Here is a 15,861-nt window from a genome sequence, read left to right on the forward strand (position 1 = left end):
TTTTGCCAAGTTTTACCACATTTGTGCTGCGTTTTATATAGGACATGTGGCTAAAAATACCAAAAAAGCAACAAGGGTGCGTTTTTTTATTTTTTTCGTTTCCATTGATTTTAATGGGGAAGTGCGGTTTTGTTTTTTTTTACAGCACCAAACTCGCACCAAAAATGCAGCAAGTAGGATTTATAAAGACAACCCAAACCCGCAACAGATTAGTATGAAGCAGGGGCGGACTGACAACTCATGGGGCCCCCGGGCAATAGGGGATCATGGGGCCCCTGTGTCCTTGTCCAACTTCAAAAAAGCATATGAAAAAGGTAACAGGGGCATCTCATGGGGCCCCCTACTGACCCCGGGAGTTTCCAAATGGTCAGTCCGCCCCTGGTTAATACCATTTAACTTCATTATAGGTGTTTGTGGTGCGGTTTTAACGCTTGGCAAACGCCTATCAAAAGCCTCGAAACCATGCATAGGGCGTTTGGGGAGCGTTTGGGGAGCGTTTGAGGAGCACTAAACACGCTTCCCAAGCGCCTGTCTAATGCCTGTCAAATGCTATAGGGGAGTTTGGCAAGCGTTAGAAATAAAGTCAAGTGTGAACGAGCCCTTAGAGCACTATTCCAGCCACTGACACCAACAATAGGGCATAATTGCTGTCAACGACACCATCAGTGGGGCACTGTTTCTCCCTCTGACACCAATGAAGGGGCACAATTCCTCCCAATCACATCAACGATGGGACACGCTGACACCATAATTGGGCATTGTTTGTTCCCATTGATGCCAGGACATTTTTTTACTCCAATTGGCCACAGTCCAGCCCCCTTAAAATCTGACGGACAGTAAACTCGCCCAATGTTAAGAAAATCTGGAGAGTCCTGTTCTTGACAGATGTAAGATATTCATGGCTATCCGTGAGCATGTGAGCAGCCACTTTATCAGCATAGAACATGCTTACCGTGGCTTTAAAAAACGTTACCAAGACACACCAGAAACTCCTGATTGGTTTTCAGAAGTCACATATAAGTCATGTGTCATACTGTATATGTGCAATAATATCTATACTTTACACATCAGCATTTTTGGTAGTTACATATTAATTATTATAAATTGCGGATACATTCTTTTCCATAGATCTGCCTGTAATTGTCATTAATGGACTTGCCCAGTGGCAGGAACATAGGATTAGAAATTAGAATTTCAGAGCTTTAGAACTCCAGACAAAATATTGTTAAGCTTTGACAAAAGAACATTTGTTATAATTCTGCGCTGTCTGTGTTGACACTGTAAAGATTGTTGTGTCACCAGGACTGGAAGCCAGAAGTATCTCCCCAGTGGGGACACAGTTAGCTCTGTCAGGTTTTTATTGGTGCTTGCATTCCTGAATAAGCTGTTTCGAATCATTTCCTGTTACCAGGACAGAAAATGTTGAGAACTATCCCCAACAGAGACACAGCTATAAAAAAAAACAGGCAGATATTCTCACCACTCCACACTCTATCCAAATTGTAAAAAAAACTATTTTGCCTAGAGTTCCACAATATTTATTTATTTCAGGTACTTACAGTTGCAAGAAAAAGTATGTGAACCCCTTGGGATTACGTGGAGTTTTGCATGAATTGGGCATAAAATGTGCTCTGAACGTCATCTAAGTCACAACAATAGAAGAACACAGTCTGCTGAACATAATACTACACAAACATTAGATGTTGCCATGGTTTAATTGCACATAACATGTAAACATTCACAGTGCAGGGAGGAAAAAGTATGTGAGGTCCTACCTTAATGACTTCTCCCAGAGCTAATTGGAGCCAGGAGTGAGCCAACCTTGACTCCAATCAGTGTGATGATATTGGATGTGTTGCTGACAGCTGTCCTGCCCTTAAAAAACACACACCTGTTTTGAGTTTACTGGTTTCAAGAAGCACTGTCTGATGTGAACCATGCCTTGCAGAAAAGAGCCCTCAGAAGACCTACGATCAAGAATTGTTGACTTGCATGAAGCTGGAAAGGGTTACAAAAGTATCTCCAAAAGCCTTGATGTTCATGTGTCCACGGTAAGACAGATGGTCTACAAATGGAGAAAGTTTAGCACTGTTGCTACTCTCCCTAGGCGTGGTCGTCCTGTAAAAATGACTACAGGAGCACAGCGCAGAATGCTGCATGAGGTAAAGAAGAATCCCAGAGTGTCAGCTAAAGACCTACAGAAATCTCTGGCACATGCTAACATTTTTGTTGACACATCTACAATAAGGAAAACACTAAACAAGAATGGAGTACATGGGAGGACACCACGGAGGAAGCCATTGCTGTCCAAAAAGAATATTGCAGCACGTTTGAAGTTTGCAAAAGAGCACCTGGATGTTCCACAGCACTACTGGCAAAATATACTGTGGACAGATGACACCAAGATTGAGTTGTTTGGGAAGAACACACAACAATATGTGTGGAGAAAAAAAGGCACCGCACACCAACATCAAAACCTCATCCCCACTGTAAAACATGGCGGAGGGAGCATCATGGTTTGGGGCTGCTTTGCTGCCTCAGGGCCTGGATGGATTGTTGTCATTGATGGGAAAATGAATTCCAGAGTTTATCAAGACATTTTGCAGGAAAACATACGACCATCTGTCCGCCAACTGAAGCTCCGCAGAGGATGGGTGATGCAACAGGACAATGACCCAAAGCATACAAGTAATTCAACAAAACAATGGCTGCAACAGCACAGAATACGCCTTCTGGAGTGGCCCAGTCAGAGTCCTGACCTCAACCCGATTGAAATGCTGTGGCATGACCTTAAGAGAGCGATTCACACCAGACATCCCAAGAATATTGCTACACTGAAACAGTTTTGTGAAGAGGAGTGGTCCAAAATTACTCCAGATCGTTGTGCAGGTCTGATCTGCAACTACAGGAAACGTTTGGTTGAGGTTATTGCTGCCAAAGGAGGGTCAACCAGTTATTAAGTCCAAAGGTTCACATACTTTTTCCTCCCTGCACTGTGAATGTGTACATGTTATGTGCAATTAAACCATGGCAACATCTAATGTTTGTGTAGTATTATGTTCAGCAGACTGTGTCCTTCTATTGTGACTTAGATGACGTTCAGAGCACATTTTATGCCCAATTCATGCAAAACTCCACGTAATCCCAAGGGGTTCACATACTTTTTCTTGCAACTGTATATAGCGCCGTCAATTTACACAGCACTTTTACATATATATTGTACATTCACATCAGTCCCTAATCCTCAAGGGGTGCACAATCTAAGGTCCCTAGCTTACATTCATACATTCAGCATGACTTTGGAGTGTGGGAGGAAACCCACACAGGCACAGGGAGAACATGCAAACTCCAGGCAGGAGGTGCCATGGCTGAGATTTGAACCAACGACCCTAGTACTGCCAGGTGGAAGTGCTAACCCTTTTAACCATTGTGCTGCCCAACACTCTAATTTCTATTTGCCGTTCCAGTCTATGTGTTGCGGGATCAAGCCTCCCAAGGAAGCAACAAGCAAACCTTTAATAAATTCAGTGAACTGTCCATTGAAAATATGCAAGAACCAGCCAGACCTAACAACTGCTACAGTTGCTATTTTGCAATTTGTACAAGTGTCACATTTAATATATTGAAGCCTACAAGACATTATTCATCGAAAAAATGGAAACGCTAGATGTGAAGTGAAAGCAACCTGATCTAGCCAAGTTGCTGGCAGTGAATGTATTTTACAACTATGGCGAAATGACAAAGAAAGCAATCATTTGCTCCTTTATGTCCCTAAACCTGAAATTTTAAAGTGTTACTAAACACACAACAGTAAAATCAGTCTGTATATGCAGTAAAGCATGCTTGTGTAAAAAGAATGTTTGATCCTGTCTTCTCTGATCCTCTCCTTTTTCAGTGTCTCCTAAACATCTTATAGAATAGAGACTCTGGAGCAAGCTGCACATGCTCAGTTTGATCTGCAATGCTAGAGATTTTTTTTTCTTGGCTGAGTGCATGTGATCAGAACAGGGCCAATCAGCACTGTCCAGACAGAGGTAAGGGGTTCTGCATCCTCCTACAGGAGAATGAAAACTCCTACAAGCTGTAACCAGTGCTTTGCTGGACACTGATAGAAGTCAAAAGACGTCTCTAACTGCTGATGAGAAAAGGTATTTAGCAGTTTATATTTACTAAAATAATTACATTTCCATGTTCTGTGTACTGTGGGAGATCCGATATAGTGAATACAGGGTCCTTTAAGCCTGGGTTCACATATATGTGGTGCAGTAGATCACATGTGATTCGCACAGGAACCGCACTGCATTCCTGTGCAAATCACATGCGATTTGTGTGCGGTGCGATCAGAGCCATACATTTTGTTTGGCTCTAATCGCACCGCACCAAAAACGTGCAGGATCCTTTTTTTGGTCTGCACTAGAATCGGATTGCATAGGTATTCACACCTAGCGATCCAATTCTGCACAGCACGCCACGATGTACAGAATCGGACTGCACCGCACCCGTACCAAAAACGTGCAGGACCCTTTTTTTGGTCCGCACTAGAATCGGATCACACGGGTATTCACACCTAGCGATCCGATTCTGCACATTATTCCACGTTTTGAAGACCATTTTTCGGGGTGTTGTTAACATACACACCCCCAGCGGTTTGCATAAGCGGGGTGTGATTCTGATGCGGTGCGGAGTTCACACAGAAAACACTGAAAATTCCGCACCGCATCAGTGTGAACCGGGGCTGATGGTAAATTTAATACCACTTTAATGGTAGATTTCTCAATGTTGCCTGTAAAAGCACCTATGTGTTAGGCTACATTCACACTAGGCAGCACAGTGGCTAAATGGTTAGCACTTCTGCCTGGCAGTACTAGAGTCATTGGTTCAAATCCTGACCACAGCACCACCTGCCTGTGTGGGTTTCCTCCTGCTCTCCAAAGACATGCTGGTAGGTTAATTGGCTCCTGTCTAAATTGTCCCTAGTATGTGTATGAATGTGAGTTAGGGACCTTAGATTGTACACCCCTTGAGGGTTAGGGACTGATGTGAATGTACAATATATATGTAAAGTGCTACGTAAATTGACGGCGCTATATAAGTACCTGAAATAAATAAATAATAAATAATAAGCTTTGTCAGACAGGCGTTTGGGAAGCATTTTTTATTCTGCACATGGCAGCACACAGTGCTGTTCACACTGAAGCGTTAGCGTTGCGTCAGGGCAAAACTGGCACCTCATGTCGAGTCAGGAGGTGTTGAAGCCTCCCATTCAAGTCTATGGTGAGGCTTCTCAAACGCCTGGCAGGCGTTTGCGGAGCAATAATACCATTTAACTTCATTATAGGCGTTTGTGGTGCAGTTTTAACGCTTGGCAAACGCCTATCAAACGCCTCACAATCGCGCATAGGGCGTTTGGGGAGCATTAAAAACGCTTCCCAAACGCCTGTCAAACGCTATAGGGTCGTTTGGCAAGAGTTAGAAATAAAGTCAAGTGTGAATGAGCCCTTAAAGTAATAAGAGGCTTTAGATCATAAAGCTGCCGAACACTTTTGAACATAGTTTGCCTTCACTTTTTACACTTTTGTCACTTTACAAGCCTTGTAAAACCACCAGGTTTTTATTAACATTTCTGGTTTTACAGCAGAAAGTTGCAAGGAGATAGGAACTCTTGATGTTGCTTTTTAAGCAGAGGCTAGAGAAATGTATTCAGAACGTAGCCAATCACACTAAATCATTAGATTACAAAAATTCAGCTTATCTAAGCACATCTTCAGCAGTATCAGGTTCAGGGGCGGACTGTTCATTCGTGCACTCGGGCACTGCCCGAGGGCCCGGGGTCAGTAGGGGGCCCCATGAGATGCCCCTGGTACCTTTCATCGGCTTTTTCATAGGTTTTTTTGGGTGTGGGAGAGGACACAGGGGCTCCATGATCCCTTATTGCCCGGGGGCCCCATGAGTTGTCAGTCCGCCCCTGATCAGGTTATTTTATGCATGCAGTTAACAACTGAAAGTGCGGCCTTTAGGTGAACGCAGGATCTGAGACTAGTCATCACCCTGCTTGTGCCATGAATTCATACATTAGCATGAACCACTCTTGATGCCAGCTTCTCTCTGGGAAAAACAATTGTGATTGTTTAACCACCTCAAGTCCGGACACTTTCACCCCCTTCCTGTCCAGGCCAATTTTCAGCTTTCAGTGCTATCACACTTTGAATGACAATTGCGCGGTCATGCAACACTGTACTCATATTCATTTTTTAGCATTTTTTTGAGACAGATAAAACTTTATTTTGGTGGTATTTATTCACCACTGGAATTTTTTTTGCTATATAAATGAAAAATCCAAACAGTTTGAAAAAAAGTGTTTTTCTTATAAAAGTTTGCAAATAAATAATCTTTCTTCATACATCTTGGACAAAATTTATTCAGTTATCTTTTTAGTAAAAAAAATATCCCAAATTAGTTTATAACCAAAAATTAACATACTGTCTTACTTTTAACATACTGTCACTATAGCAGTACAGTGTCAACATAGTGACACTGTACTACTTGTGGGGTGTGATGAAGATTTTTTTTTTCTTTACACTGATTGCTTTTACATCCATAAAGGCTGTCAAAGCAATAATTTCTCCTTCTCTCTGGCTGCATTCTTGCAGCCATTGAGAAATACTGTGAGAGCTGTGATTGGTCACAGCTTGTCACATGGTACAATGATGTTGTGAATAGCCCTGTACCATGTAACCCCTGTGATCATTCACAAATTTCACTAGTAAGCAATGATGTCAGGAAGTGACATCTTGCTTACTACTATTCATGTGATCGCTGATTGGCCAATCAGTGATCCCATGATCAGGACCCCACACAGAGTTCCCGTACAGTGATCAGTGTTGCGCTCTGTCCTCCGGAGCGCGCGCATTTTTAAACAGCAACTTTCTCCTGCACTGCTCCCGTCCGGCCATTTATGTACATGGGCCAGAATCAGTGGGCGGACTGCCCATTTGGAAACTCGGGCGCTGCCCGAGGGCCCGGGGTCAGTAGGGGGCCCCATGAGATGCCCCTGGTACCTTTTTCTTAGGCTTTTTTGAGTTTGGGCAAGGACACAGGGGCCCCATGATCCCCTATTGCCCGGGGGCCCCATGAGTTGTCAGTCCGCCCCTGGGCCAGATAGGAAATGGTTAAAGTTTAAGCCTGTCCATCTGATCTTTGCCTTAAAAAATGGTTAACAATGAAAACTGCGCCACAGGCAAAACCAAAAGAAGCCAAAAGTAAAGAAACACAGATGAATGTGATTATGACTGCTGTAGTCTTCAAAATGTGTCTAACTTCCACATTAGTGAGGCCTATAGACATGTATATAGACTGCTCTGCCAAAAATTTGAACCAAAATTACTTAACAATTTGCCACGTGTGAAAATGCAAAAAATGGAAAAGAAATGATATAAATGGACAACACAAGAAAATACAAATAATGTCCAATGTATCAGTAAGTCACATTCAAATAATAGTAAAACTAAAAGTGAGCGTTTACAGTCTGCAAATACCATGAACCAAATAAAACCAAATAAAAATAAGAAAGAAATAAAAGAGATATGGTGCCTTTCCTCCAAGCTAAATTACTGCCTGTGCAGAACCATAATACCATTCACATATTACCAAGAGTGAAATACAAATATAATGAAACCTTATGTAAACCTGCACAATATAGGTGTGTTGCAATATTTTTGTAGCTGCCCCTTTAAGAGCAGGTGCGGTGCAATTTTTTTTTTAGCTGCCCCTTTAAGACCACCTTGTGGTGTTCCTAGTTTTGAAAGTGAAACTATTACCCTATGTTCCCATCTGTGCGGGTGGTGCCGCTGCGGATGCGCACAAAAATCCGTGCAGTCGCACCACCACAGAGAAATGCGGACCCACGGGCGGGTGCCATTAGTTCTAATGGCACACCGCCTGCACTGGAAAAGGAGTGCAAGGACTTCTTCCCTGGGTGTCCCGGGGCATGGGAGCTCATTCCAATGAATGGGCTCTCGTGCCTGTGCACCACACAGCCCACATGGCCGCATATATAGAACCGGGGGCAAGTGGACACTTGCAATTCCCATAGACTCCCCGCACTCAATCTCCAAATGCCATGAACCAAAATAACATAAACAATAAATGGTGCTACATGCAGTCCAACACCATTATAGAAATACTGTTTCTGTGCCACCGAATCTTCCCAAAGTGCTTCACCTCCTGTGTCACCACAATACACTCACCAAAGATCCATGATGACCCTCTTATATAAAAGAGAAGGTCATAAAGTGCTGTGGGCCCCAGATGCTCTCCACCTGCTGTTCCTCACTTTTCCTCCAATCATCTCTTGTCCTGTGTACCCTATGTCTCTCCATCAATGTCACCCAAGGACCACAAAGACAGAATCTCTCATTGTGCAGTATTTAATTAAGACTTGGCAATCAAAAATATTACAAATTTTACACTTACAAAACGTGGTACCCAATATCTCGGCAATTGTTAGGTTTATATGGTTTAATAAAGTCAGCTGCTCTGCGCAATGAACCTTTTCCCTGATACTGCATTTTGAGTGGCAGTGTATTGCATGGAAAGAAATCGCATTCCTGGCACATGTGAATGGTCAAGTTGATGACAGGAGACACAGTGGGTCCAACCAAAAAAACGCAGTGAGTCCTATCTAGTAATAGAAGGTCCATCCTTTGTGGTGTGTGTAAATCCATGTGGGGGTCACCTGAAGTACCTGGAAGTGGTCACCTGTTTTTTCTGTTACTAATGACACCAGCACCTGTTCACCTATCTTTTGGCTTTCAAGCAACTATTATTTAAATGGATCTTACTGACACATTGGACATTATTTGTATTTTCTTGTGTTGTCCATTTATACAATTTTTCTTCCATTGTTTTGCATTTTCACATGTGGCAAATTGTTAACCTCTTCACGTCGGCCACACACAAATGTGCGGCCTCCCGGCGTCTGGGCCTAAACACTGAGTGGGCGCACATTTGTGTGCAATTAAGAAAAACATATGTGCTGAGAGCGCGCGCCCTGCGCGCTCCCAGCACATATGTCCAGTACTCACGGAAAGGACCCGATCTTCTCTTTCGATTGGGACGTTTCCCGATCATGTGACCGCCGTGACAGCGAATCACAGCGGTCACATGACCCTAAAACCCCGCCCCACCTTCTGGCTTCTGAAACCCTTAAAGGGCCACGAGGTGCTGGCGCAAAGGGGTTAAGTAATTTTGGTTCACATTATTAGTCTATAAACAAATTTAAAGGTTTAAAAATGGTTGCCCGCAAGTGTCTGGTGGTGCCTACAGACACAAATCTTCCTGAAATCCTGCAAAGACAGAGAGATATTGGGCAACTGCCATTTTTTATACTGTATCTATGCTAACTTTACAACTGTCTATTCCCAAACTGCAATGGCTATCAAGATATTCTATTTTCATCAACTCACCAGAGAAGATCCCTTTTGCTAGACACTCCTTGATGCGATTGCTCCTCCGGACATGGAAAGCCCTGGTTATTTCTTGGTTCATAAAGGCTTCTCGATTCAGAATGTTAGCCACCATCATTCGCAGGTCAAACACCTCCAGCAGTTCTGCAATATGGGCAACTTCCATCAACTCTGGTTCCCGTTCATCCAGTCGCCCAGTGTATAAATATTTAAGCACAGCTCTGAATGGTCCAGACCTCACTGAGCTGTCCATTTTTACAACAGTCACTCTTCTGGCCCTGTAGCCAGGCGGTTCTTCCAGAACTCCACTTCGTATGCTCTCAAAGGCCCTGCTCCATCCTGATAAGTCTCTGTCCCCTTCCCTTCCCAATGTACCATCACTGGCTGAGGTTCTCATTCCTCCTCCCTCAGTTTCTCCTGAAGCCTCACAGGCATCAAAGCTGGAGGCACGTAGAAGAGGGTCCCTGGCTTGGGCAGGTGGGTCTCCATCTTCCATGAGGAAAAGGTCACAGAATTTGGAGGAAGCAGTGGAGAGGTAGATGCGGTGGGCATAAATTCGAATCCTTTCTTGGACCACCAGCACCACATCAGCACAAGATGCCTCCTCCAGAAGGTGCCCAGGGTGATCCTCACTTTGTGCTGGGGGATCTGGAACAACAATGACGGGTGGAGGAGGCCGTGGAGGAAGAAAAGGGGCCTGTGGTAATGGTTTACGCACGCTTCGTAAATGTGACTTCCAGAATTGTAAATGGCGGCGAGAGATAAGTGCTGAACGGATGGCATTATCAAAAACCTCCTTGATGCCACACTGAGCAACCACGCTAGTTTCATAGTATGGAATGCCCAGCTCTTTGGCTACCTCCCGACCCTTCTCAGGTGGAAGAATCTCCTGAGGGCGAATTGGCCTGTTACAAAGAAAGAACAAATATCAGAAACAGATGAGCAGTAAATTAGTTTAAATTAGCAAGAGGATATACTTTTTCTAGATCAATGTTTAAGAAGCACTGAAGCCACTGGATTAGCATGACAGCTAGGCAAGTAGAAGATCAGTAATGTCACCAGAACAGAAGTAGAGGGAAAATCTTAAATGGGGACATTAGTTCTGGTGACCTTAGTAAATACCAGGGATTTCCCTCCTTTTTATGGATTTCCTTTCACTTCCTGTTGTGGCTATGGGACAAGAAATGAACGGAAATCCCCTCGACGGGACATAGGTGCCAAAAAAACGTTTTGCCTTCAGTTCTACTGATCTGCCTTAAAGAAGTAACACAAGAATAGTGGTAACATAGTACATATTTTTTGACAGGTAAAAGAAATTTTAAAGCTAACATCAAGCTTTACATGCTGTCCTGTACGGAATTTGCTTCCTCTGGTTTCACTGCAATCTGTGATCTTCTCACACCATGCATTAGAAGCTTCAGCATGTCAGATAGAGGCTGCCTGATTTCCTGGCAAGAGGACGTCCAGCATCATCCATTAACCCCCCTAGCCTGACTATCCTTCTCAACCTGTCATACCCCATTTCATTCATTGGATTGCAGTTCTTTCAATAGTGCAGGCTCAGCATCAATCACAAATGCAGCCTGCTGAGGATTCCCTGCTTCTCCAGACTGACATCCACCCATTTGTATAACTCCTTACAAAAGCCATCCCAGTGCTTGCACCTATATTGAGGTCTCTTGGGAGGAATACTGAGGCATGGTGCTGTGATGATTTCAGGAAACTATGTCAAGTACCCAGCTCCTCCCACCAGTCATGATCTGTGTGCATTGCATAGAAAAGCAAAGAAACAGTTATCATGTCACTAGGCCTAAAATAAGAAATGTAATGAAAACAGAAAAGTTTTATTGTAAAAAAAAATGTCTTTAGCATGCTGATGGCAGGGGAAAATATAGGAAGATTAAACGTCAGCTTTAATTTTTAGCCAACCAACATGGAATAAAAATATATTTTAAAAATATTCTTCCCAAATATATTGACATATATTTGAAATACTACAATTTTGGCCATATGCAATATATATATATATATATATATATATATATATATATATATATATACATACTGTATGTTGAAATGTGTTTTTATTACAAAATATATGAAAAATATTTTTAAAAATACATTTTTCAAATATACTGTATGTTTTTAAAAATACATTTAATCTACATTTTTTGCTATGCTCTACTCTAAACACCTCTCACTATCCCTTCCCCTAACATGAAACATCCCTGTATCCCTAACGTTAACCCTGCCTTTAACACTCACACTAACACTAAACTGAACTGCTGTAACTGCCGACATTCAAACCGCATATGGCCAGTTTAAGCCTACCTTTAGGCAACCCACATGGAATAAAAATATATTTTAAATATATTTTAAAAATATTCTTCCCAAATATATTGACATATATTTGAATATTTGAAATACTACAATTTTGGCCATATTCAATATATTTCAAAATATATTTTTATATATATATATATATATATAAATATATATATATATATATATATATATATATATATATACTGTATGTTGCAATGTGTTTTTATTACAAAATATATGAAAAATATTTTTAAAAATACATTTTCAGATGTACTGTATGTCTTTAAAAATACATTTAATCTACATTTTTGGAATGCATTTACAAATATATGTAAAAATATATGTTAAAATTACTTTTTTATATGTTAAAAAAAATCTGAGGAATATATTTTTTTAAAAATAGTTTTCATATATTTTGTAATATATAAAAAACACATTTCAACATGCAGTATATATATATATACAGTGAGGAACAGAAGTATTTGAACACCCTGAGATTTTGCAAGTTCTCCCACTTAGAAATCATGGAGGGGTCTGAAATTCACATTGTAGGTGCATTCCCACTCTGAGAGACAGAATTTAAAAAAACAATTCAGGAAATCACATTGTATGATTTTTAAAGAATTTATTTGTCTTGCACTGCTGAACATAAGTATTTGAACACCTGGGAAAATCATCGTTAATATTTGGCACATTTTTTGTTTGCAATTCCAGAGGTCAAACGTTTCCTGTAGTTCTTGACCAGGTTTGCACACGCTGCAACAGGGATTTTGGCCCACTCCTCCACACAGATCTCCTCTAGATCTGTCAGGTTTCGGGGCTGTCGTTGAGCATCACGGAGTTTCAGCTCCCTTCAAAGCTGTTCTATTGGATTTAAGTCTGGAGACTGGCTAGGCCACTCCAGAACCTTGATATGCTTCTTATGGAGCCACTCCTTGGTTATCCTGGCTGTGTGCTTCGGGTCGTTGTCATGTTTGAAGACCCAGCCACGACCCATCTTCAATGCTCTGACTGAGGGAAGGAGGTTGTTGCTCAAAATCTCACAATAAATGACCCCATTCATCCCCTCCTTAATACAGTGCAGTCGTCCTGTCCCCTTCGCAGAAAAGCACCCCCAAAGCATGATGTTACCACCCCCATGCTTCACAGTAGGGATGGTGTTCTTTGGATGCAACTCATCCATCTTTTTCCTCCAAATACGACGAGTGAAGTTTAGACCAAAAAGTTTTACATCTGACCACATAACTTTCTCCCATGCCTCCTCTGGATCATCCAGATGGTCATTGGCAAACTTCAGACGGGCCTGGACATGTGATGACTTGAGCAGGGGAACCTTCCGTGCAATGCATGATTTGAAACCATGACGGCGTAGTGTTCTACCCACAGTGACCTTTGAAACTGTGGTCCCAGCTCTCTTCATGTCATTGACCAGCTCCTCCCTTGTAGTTCTGGGCTGATTCCTCACCTTTCTTATCATCAGTGATACCCCACGAGGTGAGATCTTGCATGGAGCTCCAGTCCGAGGGAGACTGACAGTCATCTTTAGCCTCTTCCATTTTCTAACAATTGCTCCAACAGTTGATCTATTTTCACCAAGCTGCTTGGCAATTGCCCCGTAGCCCTTTCCAGCCTTGTGGAGGTCCACAGTTTTGTCTCCAGTGTCTTTTGACAGCTCTTTTGTCTTGCCCATGGTAGTAGTTGGCGTCTAACTGACTGTGGGGTGAACAGGTGTCTTTAAAGAGCTCAGACAGGTGCTACTAAGTTAGATTAATGAGTGGAGTAGAGGTGGACTTTTTAAAGGCACAGTAACAGGTCTTTGAGAGCCAAAATTCTTGCTGTTTCTTAGGTGTTCAAAGTGGGAGAACTTGCAAAATTGCAGGGTGTTCAAATACTTCTGTTCCTCACTGTATATATATATATATATATATATATATATATATATATATATATATATAAATATATTTTTAAATATATTGAATACAGCCAAAATTGTAGTATTTCAAATATATGTCAATATATTTGGAAAGAATAATTAAAAACTATATTTAAAATATATTTTTCTTCCATGTGAGAAGGCTCTGGTAGTTTTGAGCTCTGAGCTTCTAGTGCAGAGTGCTATGATCTACTTTAAACACCACTCTCACTAACCCTTCCCCTAACATGAAACATCCCTGTATCCCTAATGTTAACCGTCCTCTAATGTGACAGCTTTATGCTTGGTGACTGACCAGAGAAACTCTGACCTTACAGGACTTCCTTTCCTTGCTCTCAAGGGACTAAACAGAGTAATGGAGGAGCAGAATTAAAGTATGCGCTGCTGGGGGTGAGCTATTATAGAAAACATGTTTCTTTGGCCTAGGTAGGGAAAGCACAGGTTTGCTTTATCCCCTAGTTTTCATACCTCTCATTAGCTGAGATCTTCGGGATACTGGCACTGAGGTTGAAAGCTACTGCCCTATTTAAATTAACATCAATACTGAATATATTGCAGGCTAAGGAACATAACCACACCTGGCTAAAGGGCGGCGAGCACGATTCACAGCCTCCAAATCAGCGTAGCGCAGGTCCAACTGACATCCAACCAAAATAACAGGGGCACGAGGGCAAAAGTGCTTTATTTCTGGGTACCACATGGTTTGGACATGCTGGAGTGAATTGGGATTAGCAATTGAGAAGCAGAGAACGACCACATCAGACCTAAAACAAGGGAGATAAATGGAAGTGTGTGAGCACGTGACACTGCTAGAATGCATACAGAAGTAAGACTATTTAAACTGGTTTTTCATGTTCAGGTGGCCAGTGGTGGGTTCAAGTACCTGGCAGCTTCTTGTGCCCCTTTTAGAAACCTGTAGTTAGATTATCCCACATTAGTTTGCATTCCACCCACATCCATAAGGCCATAATGAAGGTGTATCTGGATCTACCCAATTATTGGCCAACCCTTAGAATCCATAAGGGGAGCCTAACACCATCCTTTGGCAGTGATTCAGGAATATGGTAGAACTGGGATATCTCATCACTGCAGCCAAGAGATTTAAGAGCATGTGATTCCATCCACCAGCAACCACTCAAATACAAATTATCAATATTTGGCTGAAGATTTTTTTAAATAGGAAAAAGCAAAAAATAAAGGAAGAAAATGGGAGAAAATGTCTAATTTAGAGTAACAGTTAAAATATCAGATGCAGATATTAATGAGGCTCCTTGTCTGGCAGAGCTAAGTGCTGTAAAATGTGCCTGCTGCACCTAAATTGCACCTTTCTTGCTAGTTATATATTGATGAGCTGCTTTCACCATTTTCTCTTAGAAAGGCAATTAATTAATAAAAGGAAGGACTAAATGGTACACACACAACACATTTGAAATATTTCATATTTAAAGGTAAACTCTAGGAAAACAGCTTAACACACAGAAGAAATATATATGACTGTTTTACCTGCCAACAGATTTCTATTTCTACCCATCCAGTTCTGAGAATTATACAGCCCTTGAACACAGCACAACCTTGCCTACTGGGGCAGGAGGCTTGATTTTTCACCATAAAATTTACTTGCCTCCTCCCTGCTCTCACCATATGACCTGACAGTGAAAAGAGAAGCAGCAGACTGCAAAACACATCACTCTGCTCTCTCTTGCTATCAGTATGCTCCTTACTCTGCAGCACTACTGTATAGTTTCATGTACTTCCTTGTTCTACTTCTCTCTTACCTGTCTGAGGCCTGCTTACAAAAGACTGTTTCCATGTCAAATACAGGTACTCACACTCTGCTTGCATTTATTTAGATTTAATTTATTTATTTCAGGTACTTATATAGCGCCGTCAATTTATGCAGCACTTTACATATATATATCGTACATTCACATCAGTCCCTAACCTTCAAGGAGCTTACAATCTACAGTCATACATACACATACTATGGCCAATTTAGACAGAAGCCAATTAACCTACCAGCATGTCTTTGGAGTGTGGGAGGAAACCGGAGTACCCGGAGAAAACCCACGCAGGCACAGGGAGAACATGCAAACTGCAGGCAGCTAGGGCGGTGGTTGGAATTTGAACCGATGTTCCTAG

The 15,861-nt window shown here is 41.9% G+C and overlaps 1 protein-coding gene across 4 annotated transcripts in view; it reads right to left on the reverse strand.

Annotated features, from left to right (window-relative positions):
• Window positions 1-15,861, reverse strand: part of RHOBTB2 (Rho related BTB domain containing 2) — a 75,888-nt gene that overhangs the window by 13,425 nt on the left and 46,602 nt on the right. For all 4 annotated transcript variants that reach the window (XM_089653402.1, XM_089653404.1, XM_089653403.1 and 1 more), the window contains 2 exons: window positions 14,301-14,486; window positions 9,465-10,369 (listed from right to left, as the gene is read on the reverse strand). In XM_089653402.1, the coding sequence (XP_089509528.1) occupies window positions 9,465-10,369; window positions 14,301-14,486 (1,091 nt within the window). The remainder of the gene's footprint in view (window positions 1-9,464; window positions 10,370-14,300; window positions 14,487-15,861) is intronic.

The sequence above is a fragment of the Staurois parvus genome, unplaced genomic scaffold, assembly GCF_062004578.1.
Source record: "Staurois parvus isolate SC_StPar_1 unplaced genomic scaffold, SC_StPar_1.0 ptg000710l, whole genome shotgun sequence".
Taxonomy (NCBI): Eukaryota; Metazoa; Chordata; class Amphibia; order Anura; family Ranidae; genus Staurois; species Staurois parvus.